Source organism: Tupaia chinensis, unplaced genomic scaffold (genome assembly GCF_000334495.1).
Source record: "Tupaia chinensis unplaced genomic scaffold, TupChi_1.0 Scaffold000127_2, whole genome shotgun sequence".
Taxonomy (NCBI): domain Eukaryota; kingdom Metazoa; phylum Chordata; class Mammalia; order Scandentia; family Tupaiidae; genus Tupaia; species Tupaia belangeri.
Window position 1 is genome coordinate 1,533,546 of NW_006159596.1, and position 16,589 is coordinate 1,550,134.

The 16,589-nt window shown below is 44.9% G+C and overlaps 1 protein-coding gene across 2 annotated transcripts in view; it reads right to left on the minus strand.

Annotated features, from left to right (window-relative positions):
• The window catches only part of TBC1D9 (TBC1 domain family member 9), a 168,285-nt gene that overhangs the window by 28,893 nt on the left and 122,803 nt on the right, over nucleotides 1-16,589 (minus strand). For both annotated transcript variants that reach the window (XM_006144638.2, XM_006144637.2), the window contains exons 5-8: nucleotides 16,150-16,411; nucleotides 12,598-12,805; nucleotides 4,249-4,455; nucleotides 2,649-2,819 (exon numbers count right to left, since the gene is read on the minus strand). In XM_006144638.2, coding sequence (XP_006144700.1) covers nucleotides 2,649-2,819; nucleotides 4,249-4,455; nucleotides 12,598-12,805; nucleotides 16,150-16,411 — 848 coding nt within the window. The remainder of the gene's footprint in view (nucleotides 1-2,648; nucleotides 2,820-4,248; nucleotides 4,456-12,597; nucleotides 12,806-16,149; nucleotides 16,412-16,589) is intronic.

The window sequence follows — 16,589 nt, forward strand, 5'->3', positions numbered from 1 at the left end:
GAGCACTCAAGTCCTGGATGGAACTCGTGGGAATGAGGAACTCAGATTTGATGGCACTCCTCCCAGTTTTACACATCCTGAAGTCAGAACCTACTCACCTGAGGTAGGTGAATAGAATGCCAATTATATCTGCAGTTTTATATCTATACCTTTAAGTAAACATGGGCTGAGATACTGTACTGTTGACACTTGGAAAATGTGAGGTTTAGGGCACCAACCCCTGTGCAGTCAGCTAACCACATTCAACTTCTGACTCCTTTAAGACCTAAGTACTAACAGACTACTATTGACCAGGAGCCTTACCAATATATAAATGGCTTATTAATACATATTTTGTATGTTACATGTATTATATATTGCCTTATTATTTTTTAAATTTGAGACAGGGCGTATGCACTTGACAGAGAGAAAGAGAGAGGGGGGGAATGTGAGCCCATGGGGATGGCAGTGCTACAATTCTTCTCTTGGGTTTTAGGGATACATGAATAGATGCCCAGCATGTGTTTCCAGTCACTGGATCCAGGACTTGAACCACATAGTCGGCCATGTGGGATCCAGCTGCCTTAATCACTGCTCCACGGCTGACCCTATATACTATATTCCTACAATGAAGTAAGTGAGAGAAAAGAAATTGGTGGTGCAGGGATAAAAGGCAATGTTCTGCAAGGCTGACCCACATGGGAACATTTCAGACTCACATCTGAAGACCTCCCTGAGTGTGCTGGGCCACATGCACGCTCATTAGCTGGGGTGGCTGAGCCCGGGGAGAGGGGATCGTAACATTAAGACCCTGTTGGGGTGCTGTCTCTCTGTCTCTGTCTCTCTCACTCATGAAATAAATAAGTAAGCTTAAGTAAAAAAAGAAAACCATGGGATTAGCAGACGGCATATGGCCACATTGCTGGACTCCCACATGGCTGACCATGGCTCACGTCCAGGGCCTGGAGACTTGAAACTCACACTGGGCACGTGTGTGTGCATGCCCAAAATCCCAAAAGGAGAAGGGAGGAAAAGACAGTGTGGTATGGTCATTCCCCCTGGGAGGGGGGGTGATTTCTTGCTTTCTGTCTCTCTGGTGAGCAAATGCACCCTGACATGCACCCTGTAGCAGAAATCTTTCTAAAAAATTTTTCCAATATATTTACCAAAAGAAAATATGTATAAGAAGACCTGTGCAATTCCAATTAGTTGTTTAAGGGTCAGCTGGACTTCTTCACAGTTGACTTATAGAATGGTTAAAAACAAAACAAGGCAAAAAAATCACCTGTTACCTTCTACAACTTGTCTCCTTTCGTGAAGCCACTCTGAAAACTAATGGCACATTTAGACACAATCTGCTTTACTTACAGGAAAATATCCAATTACATAGACATTTATGAGTTTACTTGTATTAAAAAAATACCTTTCGGGGGACCAGCAGTTAGCGTAATGGATATGTCGCTGGACTCCCATGTAGTTGGCTGCAGTTTGAGTCCCGGACCCGGTGGTTTAAATTCTACGCCAGATGCGTGTGCATGCGTGCCCAAGATCCTGAGAGGAGAATGGAGGAGAAGGGATTGCGGTGTGGCCATCCTCCCTAGGGGGTGATTTCTCACTTTCTGTCTCTCTGTCTCTTCCTGTCTGTCTGGCAAGCGCACGCGCCCTATAGCAAAAACCTCTGGGGGGGGGGAACCTTTAGGGAAATGCAAATTAAAATTACAATTGATAATTGTAATATCATTTAGTCCCAGTTAGAATGGTTAAGATAAAATAATTAAAGAACGACAACTGTTGGCAAGGCTGTGGTGAAAAGGGGACCCTCTTACACTGTTAGCAGCAATGTAAATTAGCACAACCTCTGTGGAAAACAATACAGAGGTTTCTCAAAAACCTATGGACAGAACTTCCATATGACCTAGTAATCCTACTTCTTGGTATTTACCCTAAGGATAGGAAAATACTCAATTGGAAAAACATCTGCACATCCATGTTTATTGCAGCATTATAAGTATTTTTTAAAGAATTATTTTATTTAACCTTATTTATGATTATTATTTTAACATTTCCAGAGAGAGGCACACACATGGTGGGTGGGGAATGAGAAAACAAGCCTCCAGGTCCATGAATCGAACCATGGCTGGTCATGTGGGAGTTCAGAGTCCTTAACCACCATGCCACCTGTCGGCCCCTACTGCATTATTTACAACTGCTAACACATGGAACCAACCTATGTGTCCAAAAACTGTTGACTGGGTTGAAAAATTGTGGCACCTATATACTATGGAATATTACGCAGCTCTAAGAAACAATGAGATCCTATTGTTTGACTCAAACTGGATGAATACAGAAGACAATGTTGAACAAAGTGAGTCAGACTTTGAAAAATACACACTGTATATCTCCACTCAGTTGGAACTGAGTGCTATGGCAGAGGTCGAGAGCCTTGCAAACGTGACGGTGGAGAGCATGGGTGTGGCTGCTGGAGACTGTACGCAGGGAGAGTGGATGGTAGAAGGTGGGTGTGAGGTGCAAGGGGAAGAAGCATTTAACAGATGGAAAAATTGTAAAAAAGAAAAATAGCACATGGTCATTATGAAATTAAAAATATGTATATTTTAATGGTATTGCTGTAATATAGAAAGTGCCAGGGAAGAGTGAGAGGCACCCACCAGCTTGGGGTTGAATTCCTCAGGGGAGCGTCGCCGGTACATGGTCATGAGAGTCTGTGTGGCAGTGGGAACGCTGTTACCGTTCAGGTTAAACTGCCGCTCTCCATCGGCATCCGAGCTGGTGCTTTGCTGGGGGCTGGAGGAGACGAGGCTGCTGGGACGAGAATACACCTGTCAAAACAGAGAGCAAAACAATGTTGAGAGGATTTGGGCCACAGAGTCTACCTCTTCAGTGTCCTCTGTACAGACATCAAGGCTACAGCAGTATTTTTCAAGATATTTCTTGCTATGCGGAAAACAAAGAAAAAACAAAAACAAAAACAAGACAGGAGAAATCCAGCAAACCAACAGTTTGGCAGAGATTAGAGGGGCTGGGTGATAGGTCCCAGAGCTTCCAGCCTCAAAACAGCCTTCTATATTTTAGATGCATTTTTGCAACAAAGGGATTGGCTATGTACATTTGCTTTGCTTGCCGGAGAAAGAGAGACAGAGAGAGAGGGCAAGTGAGAAGGGATGTCCCAGGTGGTCAGGGCAGGGACACTGCAGGTCAGCTAACATCTTCGCGACGTGTTTGATCTGCCAGTAACTTGCTCTAGCATTTTGTCTAGTTACAAATCCTCTAAGGGCTCCAGTGTCCCTGGAAGTTGGTCCAGGATCTAATTCCACAGAAACTCCGTATGTATTATTATTATTTTTATTTTCCAAAGGGTGCATGGACTCACCAGATGCACACACACACACACACACACACACACACACACACACAGAACACTCCTGATGGGGCATGGTGACACTGCAATCTGCAATCTTTTTGTATTTGGAGAGGTTTTTGCTATAGAGCACGTATGCATGCCAGAAAGACAGAGAGAGACAGAGAGACAGAAAGTGAGAAATCACCCCCTGGGGGGGATGGCCACGCTGCAATCCCTTCTCCTCCATTCTCCTCTCGGGATCTTGGGCACGCACGCACATGTGCCTGGCATGAGTTTAAGCCACCAGGTCCGGGACTTGAACCACCATCGACTACATGGGAGTCCAGCGACATAGCCATTATGCCAACTGCTGGTCCCACCACAATCTTTTTTCCTCCATTTCTCTATTCCAGTAGGATTTGGGGCACATGCACCTAGCCCGTCTTACAACCTCCACAGCTGGTATTTGAACCATGGGTTGTTTGTGAGATATAGCTCTTATGCACTGCACTGATTGCTGCAGTATGGGACCAGCCCCCGCGATGTCTTCTTTCATAATAAAATAATCATAACGATGTTGTATTACAGGTTTGGGACTTCCCTGACTTCTGTGCCATCCCCAAAGGTGTCACTGTCTGGACCAGAGTCACTTTGCTACATAACTAGAACAAACTGCTTAATGATTTCTTCAACTGTAACATGAAAGGGTCTGTAAGGTTCCTTCTAGTTCTACGATTCCAAACATAATGTCTTTGAGGTTTAAATGTGATACTGCTTTGGGTATGAGTGTAGGGTGCTAATCTTAGCACAGCTGCAATGCTTGAAGATCAAACAAGATGGACCAGGAAGTGGACACTCGGGCAGACTGACAGAACAAACCGAAACACCTTCGGGTGTCTGCTACAGACCTCATCGTCTGAACTGTTGTAGCTTCCTGCAAACTCTTTGTCCGAGTATATTTTAGAAGTTGTCTGTTGCAGGAAATCTGAGATCCTCTGCACTAGAAAGTCTCTATCTTTCAAGTTGGCAAAAAGGAAGGTCATCCTGTTCCTGGTGCTGATGGATAAGGGACTGGGGAGCACGCTGGAGCTGTCAGCCTTTTCCACAATCGTCACCTGGAAGAGACACAAACCACATTACTTTCTGAGAGTTCCTGACAGCGGCAGCCCACGAGCAGCACCAAGGAAGGAACGCAGTGCTTTGACAGTTCTGTAGGAACCACCTGTATCTCACTGAGACAGAACTGAGATTCTCTGACTCTGTTCCACTAAAATAAATGGCTTATAACATATCAAACTGGAGTTTAAACCAGAAATTGGAATCACCTCATTGGTATTTCTAAAGCATTCATTTTTTTTTTTTTGAAAGATTTTTGCTATAGGGTACATACGCTTGCTGAAGAGACAGAGACAGAAAGCAAGAAAACTCCATTGATGGAGGAGGACCATGCCACAATCCCTTCTCCTCCATTCTCCTCTTGGGATTTGGGGAATGCATGCACATGTGCTTGGCGTAAGTTTAAAGCCACTAGGTCCAGGACTTAAACTGCAGTCCAGAGCCTTAACCACCACACCACCTGCTGGCCCCTAATGCACTAGGAGTGCAATCTAAGAGTGACTCTGTCCCCCAGGTGCCATCTGACAACATCTGGAGGCATTTTCAGTTGTCAGGAGTGGAGGGGTGCTCCTGACCACCGTGGGTAGAAGAGAGGCCAGGGTTTCCTCTGAATGCCCTACAGTGCATAGGGCAGTGCCCTCCCCCAAGTCTAGCCCCAGCAGTGCCAAGGTGAGAAAACCTGCTGTGAAAGAATTCTTTGATTTACATTAAATTTTCATGGAACCCCAAGAGAGGCCTTCTAGCTGCTTCATCATCTGTAAGAAACAGAAAACAACCAATGATACTGGCTCGTTTTGCTGAGTTGAATGTCGGGATGGTTTTCCAGACACCAGCAACCCTTCCAATGTCTCATTTAGACTCCAGGCCTTTGCATCCTTCCCCTCCTGCCACTACCACTTTGAAGTTTTAAAGGTTCAGTTTCTTAACAGACATGATATAAACAGCTTAACCGCAACCCAATCTGAACGAACAGACTAGACTATGTATGTGTGTGTGTGTGTGTGTGTGTGTGTGTGTGTGTGTGTGTGAAGTCTACCACACTGGAAGAAAAGAAGGAAAGGGCATCTGATCTGGCGCCGAGCGAAGACATAGAATATATTGGTGGTTTATAATAGGATTTCCATCAACTGGAAACGAGGATAAATGCGTCAAAACTTTTTTCTTTGGCATATTAGAAAAAAACTCTCAACATAAACAGTAGATAAATGTCTCGTTTCTTCCTCTTCATCTCTATCTACAAGTCGTCTAAAAAGGTTGGACCTAATCTCTTCACTGCATTTCTAGGTGAAACAAGCGTTCTTCAAAGCAGAACTTTTAAAAACTTCCCCTCCCCAAAGGCTAAGCATTTTTGTGCAATTGCTTGAAAAGCTGTCACACTAAGTGCCAAATAGGTATCGCTGGAGTACGTAAAGAGAAGAACTGAAGGACCTGACTTAACTCTCAGATTTCAGAAAGTTCCCAGACACTTATGAAACAATGCATGTATTATGAGAAAAATCTGTGCATGAGTTTCAAATATTTTTCCACCAAAATAAGCTCATAGTTAGAGAAAGAGATAAAGCGCTTCCTAATGGAGCCTGGTCATACACAATAATCCTTTTTTCTGTATTCCTCTATTGTATCGGGGTTGTGGGTATGTGCACACAGGTGTCTGACACATTTTTCATGCCATCGAGGCCAGGATTGGAGTCGTGGTTATGGACAGGCGGGATCTGACCCCTTCTACACATCCTGTATGAAGGCTGCTTAACCACCGGGGACTGCTTTTCCACGAACTTTTTGAGAAGTGTCCTCACATAGTGTCAGGTTGTTGGAAAAGTCCCCGCATTTTTCTGTTTTTCTATGCAAAAATGCATCCTGACTTTTCTGGCAACCCAATATAATACATATAATTTATATACAAGTATTTGCATCTTTAAAAGCACTTCCTGTGATACTTAGAGTTGAACATAAAGACATTTTTTTTTCTTTTTTTTTTGTTAGAAGGTGCACATACTCCCTAGAGAGAGATGGGAATGGAGAGGGTCAGAGCGTGAGAGAGCACGTTCATGGGGGATGGCCACACTGCAATCCTTTCTCTATGTCTCCATTTGGGACTTTGGGTACACATGCACATGTATCGTGTATTTCTCCTGACACTGGGTCTGGAACTTGAACCATGCAGATGACCACACAGGATCCAACCACCCAATCATCATGCCACCAGCTGGCCCTGGCTTTTTTTTTCTAATGCAAAAAAAGTTAGAGAAATGGAAACAAATAAAATAACCTTTTCATGAACAGAATTTTCCCACGACACTTAAGACATGTGTTAAACAGCGCTTAAAAGATCCACTGAGGTACCTTTTCTTACATCTGATGTTGCTTGTTCTTTTGGTCATGGGGGGTTTGGGACGAAATGGCAAATGCAAAGGGGATTAAAGGGTAGAGGTGAGTGTCTAAAACAGAGAGCTGTGTGGGTCTTTTTTAACTAGCTGAATCACAAATATAGAAACGAGAGTGCTCATACATAAAACAAGTGCATTCCTCCTGAGGGTTACAAAATGTTTGTCATGGACAAATCAGTTTCAGTAGAACTCTGTTACTTAAGCTTTGCACTGCCAGGAAAGGAGAACAGCTACATTAGAATTTTCTACAATATATGGGACCAGCAGGCAGCATAATGGTTAGTCGCTGGCCTCCCACATAGTGGACCGTGGTTCAAGTCCTGGATCCAGCAACTTAAAAAATTCAAGCATGTGAGTGCATGCCCAAAATCCCAAGAGGAGAATAGAGGAAAAGGGACTGCAGTGTGGTCATCCCCAATGGAGGGTAATTTCTTGTTTTCTGTCTCTCTGTCTCTCTCTGTCTCTCTGGCAAGTTCATGTGCCCCATAGCAAAAATCTCTCTAGAAAAAAAAAAAAAAGATTTTTCTACAATATAATAAGATACGCTTTCATTACCAACTTGGGTTACGAAATAGATTGCAACTTAATGCTGAATCAAATGTTGGTGTTTAATATCAAATATACACATCATAATTACGAATTGAAAAAAAAATCATCTCTTTGTTTTGCTGTCTCAGTAATTTCTTCAAAAGCTATAGTAACAGGATTCTGTATAAATATTTAACATCTGTCTACCATAAGCCAAGATACAGAAGGTAGGGCTGGCCCTATGGCCTAGTGGTCAAAGAGAGCTGGATCCCACATGACTGACCATGGTTCGAATCCCAGCTGGGAGCTTAAGAAACACACCAGGTACGTGAGAGTCCCCCATCCTGACAGGATAGAGAAATGGAGAAGAGATTGTGGCATGACTATGCCCGACTGGGGAGGTTCTTTCTCCCTGTCCGTCCTCTCTCTATATGGTGAGCACACACACACACACACACACACACACACACACACACACACACACAAAGATATGGTATGTATACTAACAATATCTAGACAACATTTCAGCATATAAAAAGTTAAATAAAATAATCACTCCTGGGGCCAGCCTGTGGCATGGTGGTCAAGGCGACTGGACTGAAGCCCATGTGTCCGGCGTGGTGGTCCAAGTTCCAGACCCTAAGGCTTGAGGAACACACCAGGCATGTGTACGTCTATGCTCACAATTCTGAAAGGAGGAAGAGATGGAGGAGAAGGACTTGAGACAAGACCATTTCCCTTGGGGATGCTTTCTCAGTCTCTCTCTCTCTTAGTTCCTAGTCTACACAATCCTAAATGTAGCTGTTCCAAGAACAACGTAACCATCCCGTGGAGGCTCCTACTGACCCATCGTCCTAAGTGCGTTCTGAAAGGCACCCAGCCTGTGCGAGAACACCCTACTCAGACAGACCCTGGGTGGACGGCGAGGGGGCCCAGCTCATTGGCTCTCTGGCATTCATTACCTAATGGTAATAAAAATTCCATTAAGTCCTTTGCTTCTTCCATTAGCTGAGGTTAGGGAATCTACCATTAACAAGTCTCCGTGACGCACAGGGTCAAAGGGAAGGCACCGCTCTCAGTGAGCATATGATTAGAGCTGCACCCTTCAAGCAGACTGGCTTGGCTTCTAAACGTTCTCCTCTGATTTATCCTGAAATATGACACAATTATGTCTGCCCTACTACCTATTAGGGAGCATGAACAGGCAGCAGAGGGTGGAGAATATCAATCACTAACCCCTCCATGTCCCCTGAGTTCCCTGAGTCTAAACAGCACTGAGATGTATACAGAGTTTGTTGGAGGCAGAACCCTGGAGGTGGTGAGCAGGAGAGGGGTCCCTCACATGCCTTCCAGACCCTCTCTGCTCCTCATTTCCCTCTGGATACACAGAGAGTGATGACTCGCTCAGATTCATAAACAGCACATACACAGGATGATCTAATTCCAAATGGGTTTCTCTAGCTGATCCCCACTTCGCTAAGTTTAGGGAATGCTTGACAAAAAAGGCTACATTTCTTTCTTTCTTTTTTTTTTTCCTGTAGGGTGTGGGCACTCACCAGAGACACAGAGAAAGACAGCTAAATAGAAAGTGAGAAATCATCCCCCAGGGGGGATGGCTATGCCGCAATCCCTTCTCCTCCATTCTCCTCTCGGGATCTTGGGCACACACGCACACACGCCTGGAGTGAGTTTAAGTCGCCAGGTCTGGGACTCGAACCGCAGTAGGAGTCCAGTGATGTGGACCATCTGCTGGTCCCAGAAGGTCACCTTTTATTAATAGCTTATGGCAAAGACTACTAAGAAGATAAATTTGCTGGAAAATCAAAATATTATCAACACCATTTTACTGTCAGATGCAAATACCCTTGACCTCAGAATTCATCCCCAACAACACGTCCTGACCTCAAAGTGCGATAAAACACCAGTTAGCTGACTCTGCAACAAGACCTCAACTTATGAACTGCCTGACATCTTGCATTCTTTTTAATCTACCAATTTAGCTTCCGGGAATTCATAATTTATGATTTAAGGAAAATTACACATATGACCAGGGGAAAATCAGAAACATTGAAAAGGCCCAACCATAGATAATGAAATAAATAAATTATGCATAGACATTTAATGGAATCATATACAGTTATTAAAATTATGTTGTAGAAGAATACATAATGACTCAAGGGATGGTTTATCATATGTTCACTGTTAAAGTAAGTCAGTAAAATATTAAAATTCCCTATAGCATGTTTTATATTAAAATTACACAAATGACATACACACAGCAAAATATAGAAAAGCCTAGACAGCAACACAACAGAATGTGAGAGGTTGGTAGAATGGTAGAATTAGGGATGAATGCTGTTTTCCTTTTATTTGTCTGTATTTTCACAAATTTTTTGTGACATGTGTTATTCTTTTTTCTTTTTTAAATTTGCTATTGGGTATGTGAGCTCACCAGAGAGGGAGAGAGAGGAAGAGTAAGAAATCACCCCCCATGGGACCAGCAGTTGGCATAATGGCTATGTTGCTGGACTCCCATGTAGTCAACTGTGGTTCAAATCCTGGACCTGGTGGCTTAAACTCATGCTGGGCCCATGTGCGTGCGTGCTCAAGATCCCGAGAGAAGGATGGAGGAGAAGGGATTGTGGCGTGGCCATTCCCCCGGGGGATGATTTCTCACTTTCTGTCTGTCTCTCTCTCTCTGTCTGTCTGGCAAACACACGTGCCCTATAGCAAAATCCTCTCCCCCCATCCCACACCCCTCCAAAAAAAAGAAAAGAAAAGAAAGAAATTACCACCCCAGAGGAGATGGCCACACTGCAATCCCATCTCCTCCATTCTCCTATTGGGATTTTGGGAACGCACACACACACACACACACACACACATTCCTAGCATGCTTTGCAAGCCACTGGGTCTGGGACTTGAACCATGCTATTGGCCATGTGGGATCCAGCTGCCATAATCACCACACCACGGGTGGGCCCCTAGATACGTTCCTCTTAAAACAAGGAAAGAAACAAAAATATTTGCTTACCGAAGTAATTTTTAAGAAAAGAAAACACTTGAATGAGGAACACTTGAATCCTTTATTACAGGAAATCCAAACGAAAGATCAATCTCAATTACATGTCTAAAGCGTTGACCATCTCAGTTTCTAGGAAAGGACTGGGGTCGGTGGAGTTGCAAGGTTAGAAATTGCAGGCTGTCATTCCCTGCACTGCCTTTCCCGACATCCTAACCTGAATCCTTGTCACCCCAAATCCCACAGCATAGCTTCAGTGTAAACACTCCCCCTTTTTCCATTTTTTTTTTTGCTAGAGGCACCTGCCTCAGCAGAGAGAGAGACACAGAGGAAGGGAGAGGAGCAAGCAGCCCGCTGTGGGGTACGGTCGTGCTGCAATCCCTTCTCCTCCACTGCTCCCTCCTTTGGGGATCTTAGGGCAGGCTCGCCCATGTGCTCAGTGTGTTTCTCAAGCTGCCTGCTCCGGGACTTGAACTGCATGGATTGGCCATGTAGGATCTGGCCATCTTAATCACCAGGCCATGATACTGGCCTGGCAGTGTAACTATAACCCTGAAGATATGATAAAACCCATCTCTATTCAAGAACAATAATATTGGGTCATCGGTAAAGTCATGACATATTTTTTTATTTTTCTATGCAAAAATCTGTCATGACTTTTCTGATGACCAAATAGTTTTTTTAGACTTTACCGTCCATGAGAATTGGCCTGGAAATTGATTAAAATAGATTCCAAAACTTGCAGAGATTCAGATTCAGAAGATCTGGGAGGGGACTAGACAACGACATGGCATTATAGTGTAATGCTCTCCGAGGCCGACCCACGTAGAAAGCGTCTGGGTTTGTGTCCAGAGACCTCCCTGAAGACGCCTAGCACATGTGCTTGTGATCTGGGGCCAGCTGAAGACGGGGGGTGGATCGCCAAATCAAGATTCTGTTGGAGGTCCTTATCTCTTTTTCTCTCTCCCTCTCTCACTACCTTGCTCGTCCACTCTTGGAAAATCAATCTATCAATCAATCAATAAACAAACAAACTCAAAAAAAAAAAAAAAAAAAAGGTCTGGGATGGGTTAAGGAATCTGCTACCATCCACCGTGACCAGTGGCCTTGTGGTTCTACTGCAGGACTTGGCAGACCAGACCCAAATGAATACCTGGCTTTCTGACTGACGGCCTACATGGCCTCCTTCAGACAGACTCCTGCAGGCTGTGAGCCAGGTGTCATAACCACGTTTTCTAGTTTCTTTATCTGAGGCTTTGACATCTTCATCTTGCTAGCCTTGGGTGAACTGCCCCTCCCAGGACTAGCCAATTCCTAGAGACAGTAAAGAACCTACCTGCAGAGGCCCCTTTCAGAAGCAAACCAACCAATCCAGGGTCCCCTCCCCAGCCACCTCATTTACTGACCCCTCACACTTAGGCCGCTGTTCCCTGCCTCATCACCCCAGGTCAGGTACAAGTGGGAATGGCCCGTGCACTAGAGCCCACTGAAGTTGTCCAGACTGGCCAGTCCTAAGCCTGCTTACTCTGCCCCACCCATCTCTGCCCAAAGATATGAGTCTTGCCATGTTTTTCCTTACCCTGCCTCCTGACCCACCCTGTGTTCCTGTTCCCACATGGCAGACTGTGTCCTCTCCTCTCAGGATCTGTGAGTACAACAAGCTATCTTCCTCTTCTTTTTTTCAAAAATTTTTGCTATAGGGCATGTGCACTGGCCTCAGACAGAGAGAGAAAAAGAGAAAGTTTATGGGGAGTAGCCGCGTCACAGTCCTTTCTCCTCTTGGGATTTTTGGCGCAAGCAAGAACACACACACAAGGTGTTTTTAAAGCTGCCAGGTCTAGGACTCAAACCACGCAGGTCCGGGACTTGAACCACACAGTAGTGGGTGATTAACCACCACACTATCTGCTGGTCCCACAATCTACCTTTTCAATGGCAGTCATCGCATGATCTGTGGGCCTCACCATGTCTGAATAATGATAAACTTGTATTTGAAACACAAGGATGCTTCTGGAAGAAGACATCTCCCAGGTCCTGGTCGCTTCTAGCAATGACGACAACTGAAAGGATAGCAGATGCCACCACAGAGTTTGACACATTCATCTACGGTTACAAGCCGACCAACAGCTAGTAAAAAATATTCCTGGTTCACAGGAAAGCATCACAAGTGAAACTCCAAGTATCCGTTTCCCCCTGGCACTTACCTCACGGAGCGGGATTATGAGGCTACACAAATTCTCCTCCTTGCTGGTAAAGCAGATGTAATTGGTGGACACAAACATCTGCCCCAAAATGTGCATTTTGTTAAACGGAGTCCAGAGGGTGCAGTCTGTGTGGCCGTCTAATTTTTCATCTTTGGGCAGCCGGAAAAGTGCGCGGTATCTCTCGCTCTTTGCCCTGGCATCGAGATCACTGGAAAGCAATCATGGTCGTTTATCTCACGTGAGAAAAACATTCCAGTACTTCTGAAACCACGCAGCTCTGAGGGTTCTCCCAGCCTTCCCTTCCCTGCTTTAGATCTTGTTAGACTCATCCCTGCCTCCTTAGTTTTATGACAGTGAACTCCAACCTCATGCCCCAACAGCACAATGAAGTTATTTAAACATATTTAAATGTTAAATTGGGTAGCCACTTTATGATTGATATCTGTAAATGTAAAAAAAAAAAAAAATCTTAGGAAAACTAGGCCTAAATAAGAAACTCCTCTTTCTAAAGGAATACAGTTATGCCTTTTTAAAAAATATAATTATTTTATTTAAATTTGACCAGAGAGAGACAGAGTGAGTGAGAGAGAGAAAGTGAGAAAGCAAGCTGCCTGGTCTGGGACTCAAACTGTTGTCGGCCATGTAGGAGTCCAGCACCCTTAATCACCATGCCACCACCAGCCCAGTAATGCTTTTTTTTTTTTTTAGAGGTTTTCGCTATACCAGCCCAGTAATGCTTTTTTTTTTTTTAGAGGTTTTCGCTATAGGGCGCGTGCGCTCGCCAGACAGACAGAGAGAGACACAGAGACAGAAAGCGAGAAATCACCCCTCAGAGGGGATGGTCACGCCGCAATCCCTTCTGCTCCATTCTCTCGGGATCTTGGGCATGCACGGACACGTGCCCGGCTTGAGTGTTTTTTTAAGCCACCGGTCTGGGACGCGAACCGCGGTCGACTACGTGGGAGTCCAGTGACATAACCATTATGCTAACTGTTGGTTCCCCCAGTAATGCTTTTTTAAAAAAATTAATTAACTTACTTTATTTTTTAAATTTGCTATAGGACACATGCACTCACTGGAGAGACACACAGAGAGAAAGAAGGAGAGGGAGAATGAGGAAGTGAGAAAGTACCCCCCTCCTCTTCTCCTCCATTCTCCTCTCGGGATTTTGGGAACATGTGCACACATGCCTGGCATGCTTTTCAAGCCACCAGTTCTGGGAGTTGAATCACACAGTTGGCCCTGTGGGACCCAGCTGCCTTAACCATCAGCCATCTAGATGGCCCAAGAATGCAATAATTTCTGAAGAGGTTATTTCATTACTCTTGCCAAGAGCTACGTTTTGGCCCTATCTTTTAAGAAAGGACCTAATAAAAATGCAAACAGCCATGTGAATCTGCTGAACATCACTCTCCACTCTAAATAAAAGATACAACTATACGAAAAGATACAGGAAAAACCCACCTCTTGGACAACTTTGGTTCCTGACTTCTGCTGGGTCTTCTGTTGACTACAAACTTTTGCTTACTGAGTTTTTAAGAAAATATTTTCATCAGGTCGCTTGCTCAAACCACTCCCCTCAGGTTTCTGCCCCACCACAGCCCTTGATGGTTCCCAGCAGAGCAGAGAGAGGCTGTGATGCAGAGTCCAGCTACCTCCATTCTATCTCCAAAATCACCTCCACCCTCACCTACTCTCACTCCCTTCCCCTGTTTCAAAGAGAGTGGTAGCAGCACACGTAAGCAGTCTTTAACGCTCTATGGTATGTAGGTAGGTTTTTCTGTTGTTCGTTTTTTTTTTTTTTTGTCTTGGCTATAGGGCATATGCACTTGCCAGAGAGAGGTAGAGAGAGAGAAAGAAACTGACAGTCATCCCAGGATACAATTCTTACTTCATTCTCTTCTTGGGATTTTTGGGCATGCACACGTACCCAGCGTGTTTTTCAAGCCACTGGGTCCAGAACTTGAACTGTGCAGTCAGCCAAGTGGGGTCCCAGCCCCCTTAACCACCACACCAAGTGATTGGCCCTGAGACATCATTTTTATTTTTTTTTAAGAGAGATTTCTGCTATAGGGCATGTGTGCTCACCTAAGAGACAGAGACAGAAAGCAAGAAGGCATCCCCCAGGGGGATGGCTATGCTGCAATCCCTTCTCCCTGTTTTCCTCTCGGGAGACACATGCATATGTACCCGGTGTGAGTTTTAAGCTGCCAAGGAGACACATGCATATGCACCCGGTGTGAGTTTTAAGCTGCCAGGTCCTGGACTTGAACTGCAGTCACCTACATGGGAGTTCAGCGATATAACCATTATAATACCCGCTGGCCCTGCGAAGCTGCTTTTTAAATGACTCATTTTCTTATAGCTTCATCTACATGCTCCCTGAACTGACCCTCACCAACAAACTCTTCCCCATCTGCCTCCTTCATTAGATTACATTCAAATTGTTTCCATTTTTAAGGGGAAAAAAAGTCATTCTCCCTTACACTGAATTTCTCTACAAAGCCGTCTCTACTTGCCTAATTCCCTTTCCTTACCTTTCATTTACTATTTATCCACTGGAGTACAGCTGTCTTCTATTGCTCTGTCGGGGCATGTCTCAAACCACCCATGAAATCTTAAATACAACCAACCCCTCTCAGACTCCAACTACCACCTGTACGCCAGTGGTTTCCAACTTTGTTTATCTTACTGGTCTGTCTTCTACTAGATGTCCTGCAGACGACTCAACTCAGAACCTAAGCTGAGCCAGTGCATCCCTGAGACATCCTTCTCCCATGCCCTGTTCTCAGTGAATGACAGTCCAAACATGCAATAACACTGGAGGCCATCGGCTTCCCTTCATGCCCTTGCTGGCTCTGCTCCCACATCCAGGCTTCCAGGCTTCTCTGCAGCCTTTCCTCATCCAGGCCCTGCTCTGCTCTAGCCCCGTGTGGACTGACTTCTGTCTCTGCTTTTCCTTTCTGACTGTCCATCTTCCCTGCCTGAAATACCCTCCTTCCTACACCTGCATGGGAAAAGGCTGCTACCTCTTCAGGGACCAGCTCAAAGCAGTTCACTGATAGCCTTTCTTCCTATTTTTTAAAAAAATAATTATTTATTTAACTTTATTATTATTATATTTTCATTTGAACAGAAAGAGACAGAGAGAGAGCAAAGGGAAAGCAAGAAAGCAAGCCACCAGGTCCAGGACTAGAACTGCAGTCAGCCAGGTGGGAGTCCAATGCCTTAACCACCCTGCCACCTGCCGGCCCCCTGACATCCTTTCTTACCCACTCTGCTTCATCTGGGCTGAGCGAACCACCACCGTGGGGTGCCCTGGCACTGGCGCTCTGTTCGTAGGACCATGTTTCCATCACACTGTGCCCAAGTTTCATGTCTGTCTCACTTACTGAACTGAGAGTGCACCAGACAACATTTTTTTTTTTTAGTGTCTACACCCAGAAAAGTATTCAGTACCCTTGAGGTTGTTCAGAAAAGGCTCAGCTGAATACAAGAATGGATGTGTTTTCTTGTTCCCAAGGTCTGCGAGACTCCAAGTTGCTCACCCACCGTTTCAGTGCGGACACTTTCTTAGGCGATTTCTTTTTCAGCTTAGGCAGGGATCTGTCTTGTTCAAAGCCCTCATTGTCTAAGAGCTGCCGCATGGCTATGTTGGCGAGCTGCTCCATGAGCTTGAAGGTCTCATTGATGTTGAGGAACACAGAGAAGAAATGTTCGCTGGGCCGCGTGCTCACTTTGATCACGTCGGGCAGGAGTAGCGTGGCGTTCTTCTCAAGCTGAGTGATGTCCACCCACCGGATGACCAGCTTGGCTGCACACAGGGAACAAAGCAGGCTCAACACCTGGTCCCTGAAAATCCCTCCACGATACTACAATCTCATGACCCCGATCCCCAATCCCACTTAACTAAGCCCACGCTTACTGCTTTGTTTGTTTTGTTTCGTTTTAATTTGCTATGGGGCATATGTGCTCACCAGAGAATGACAGGG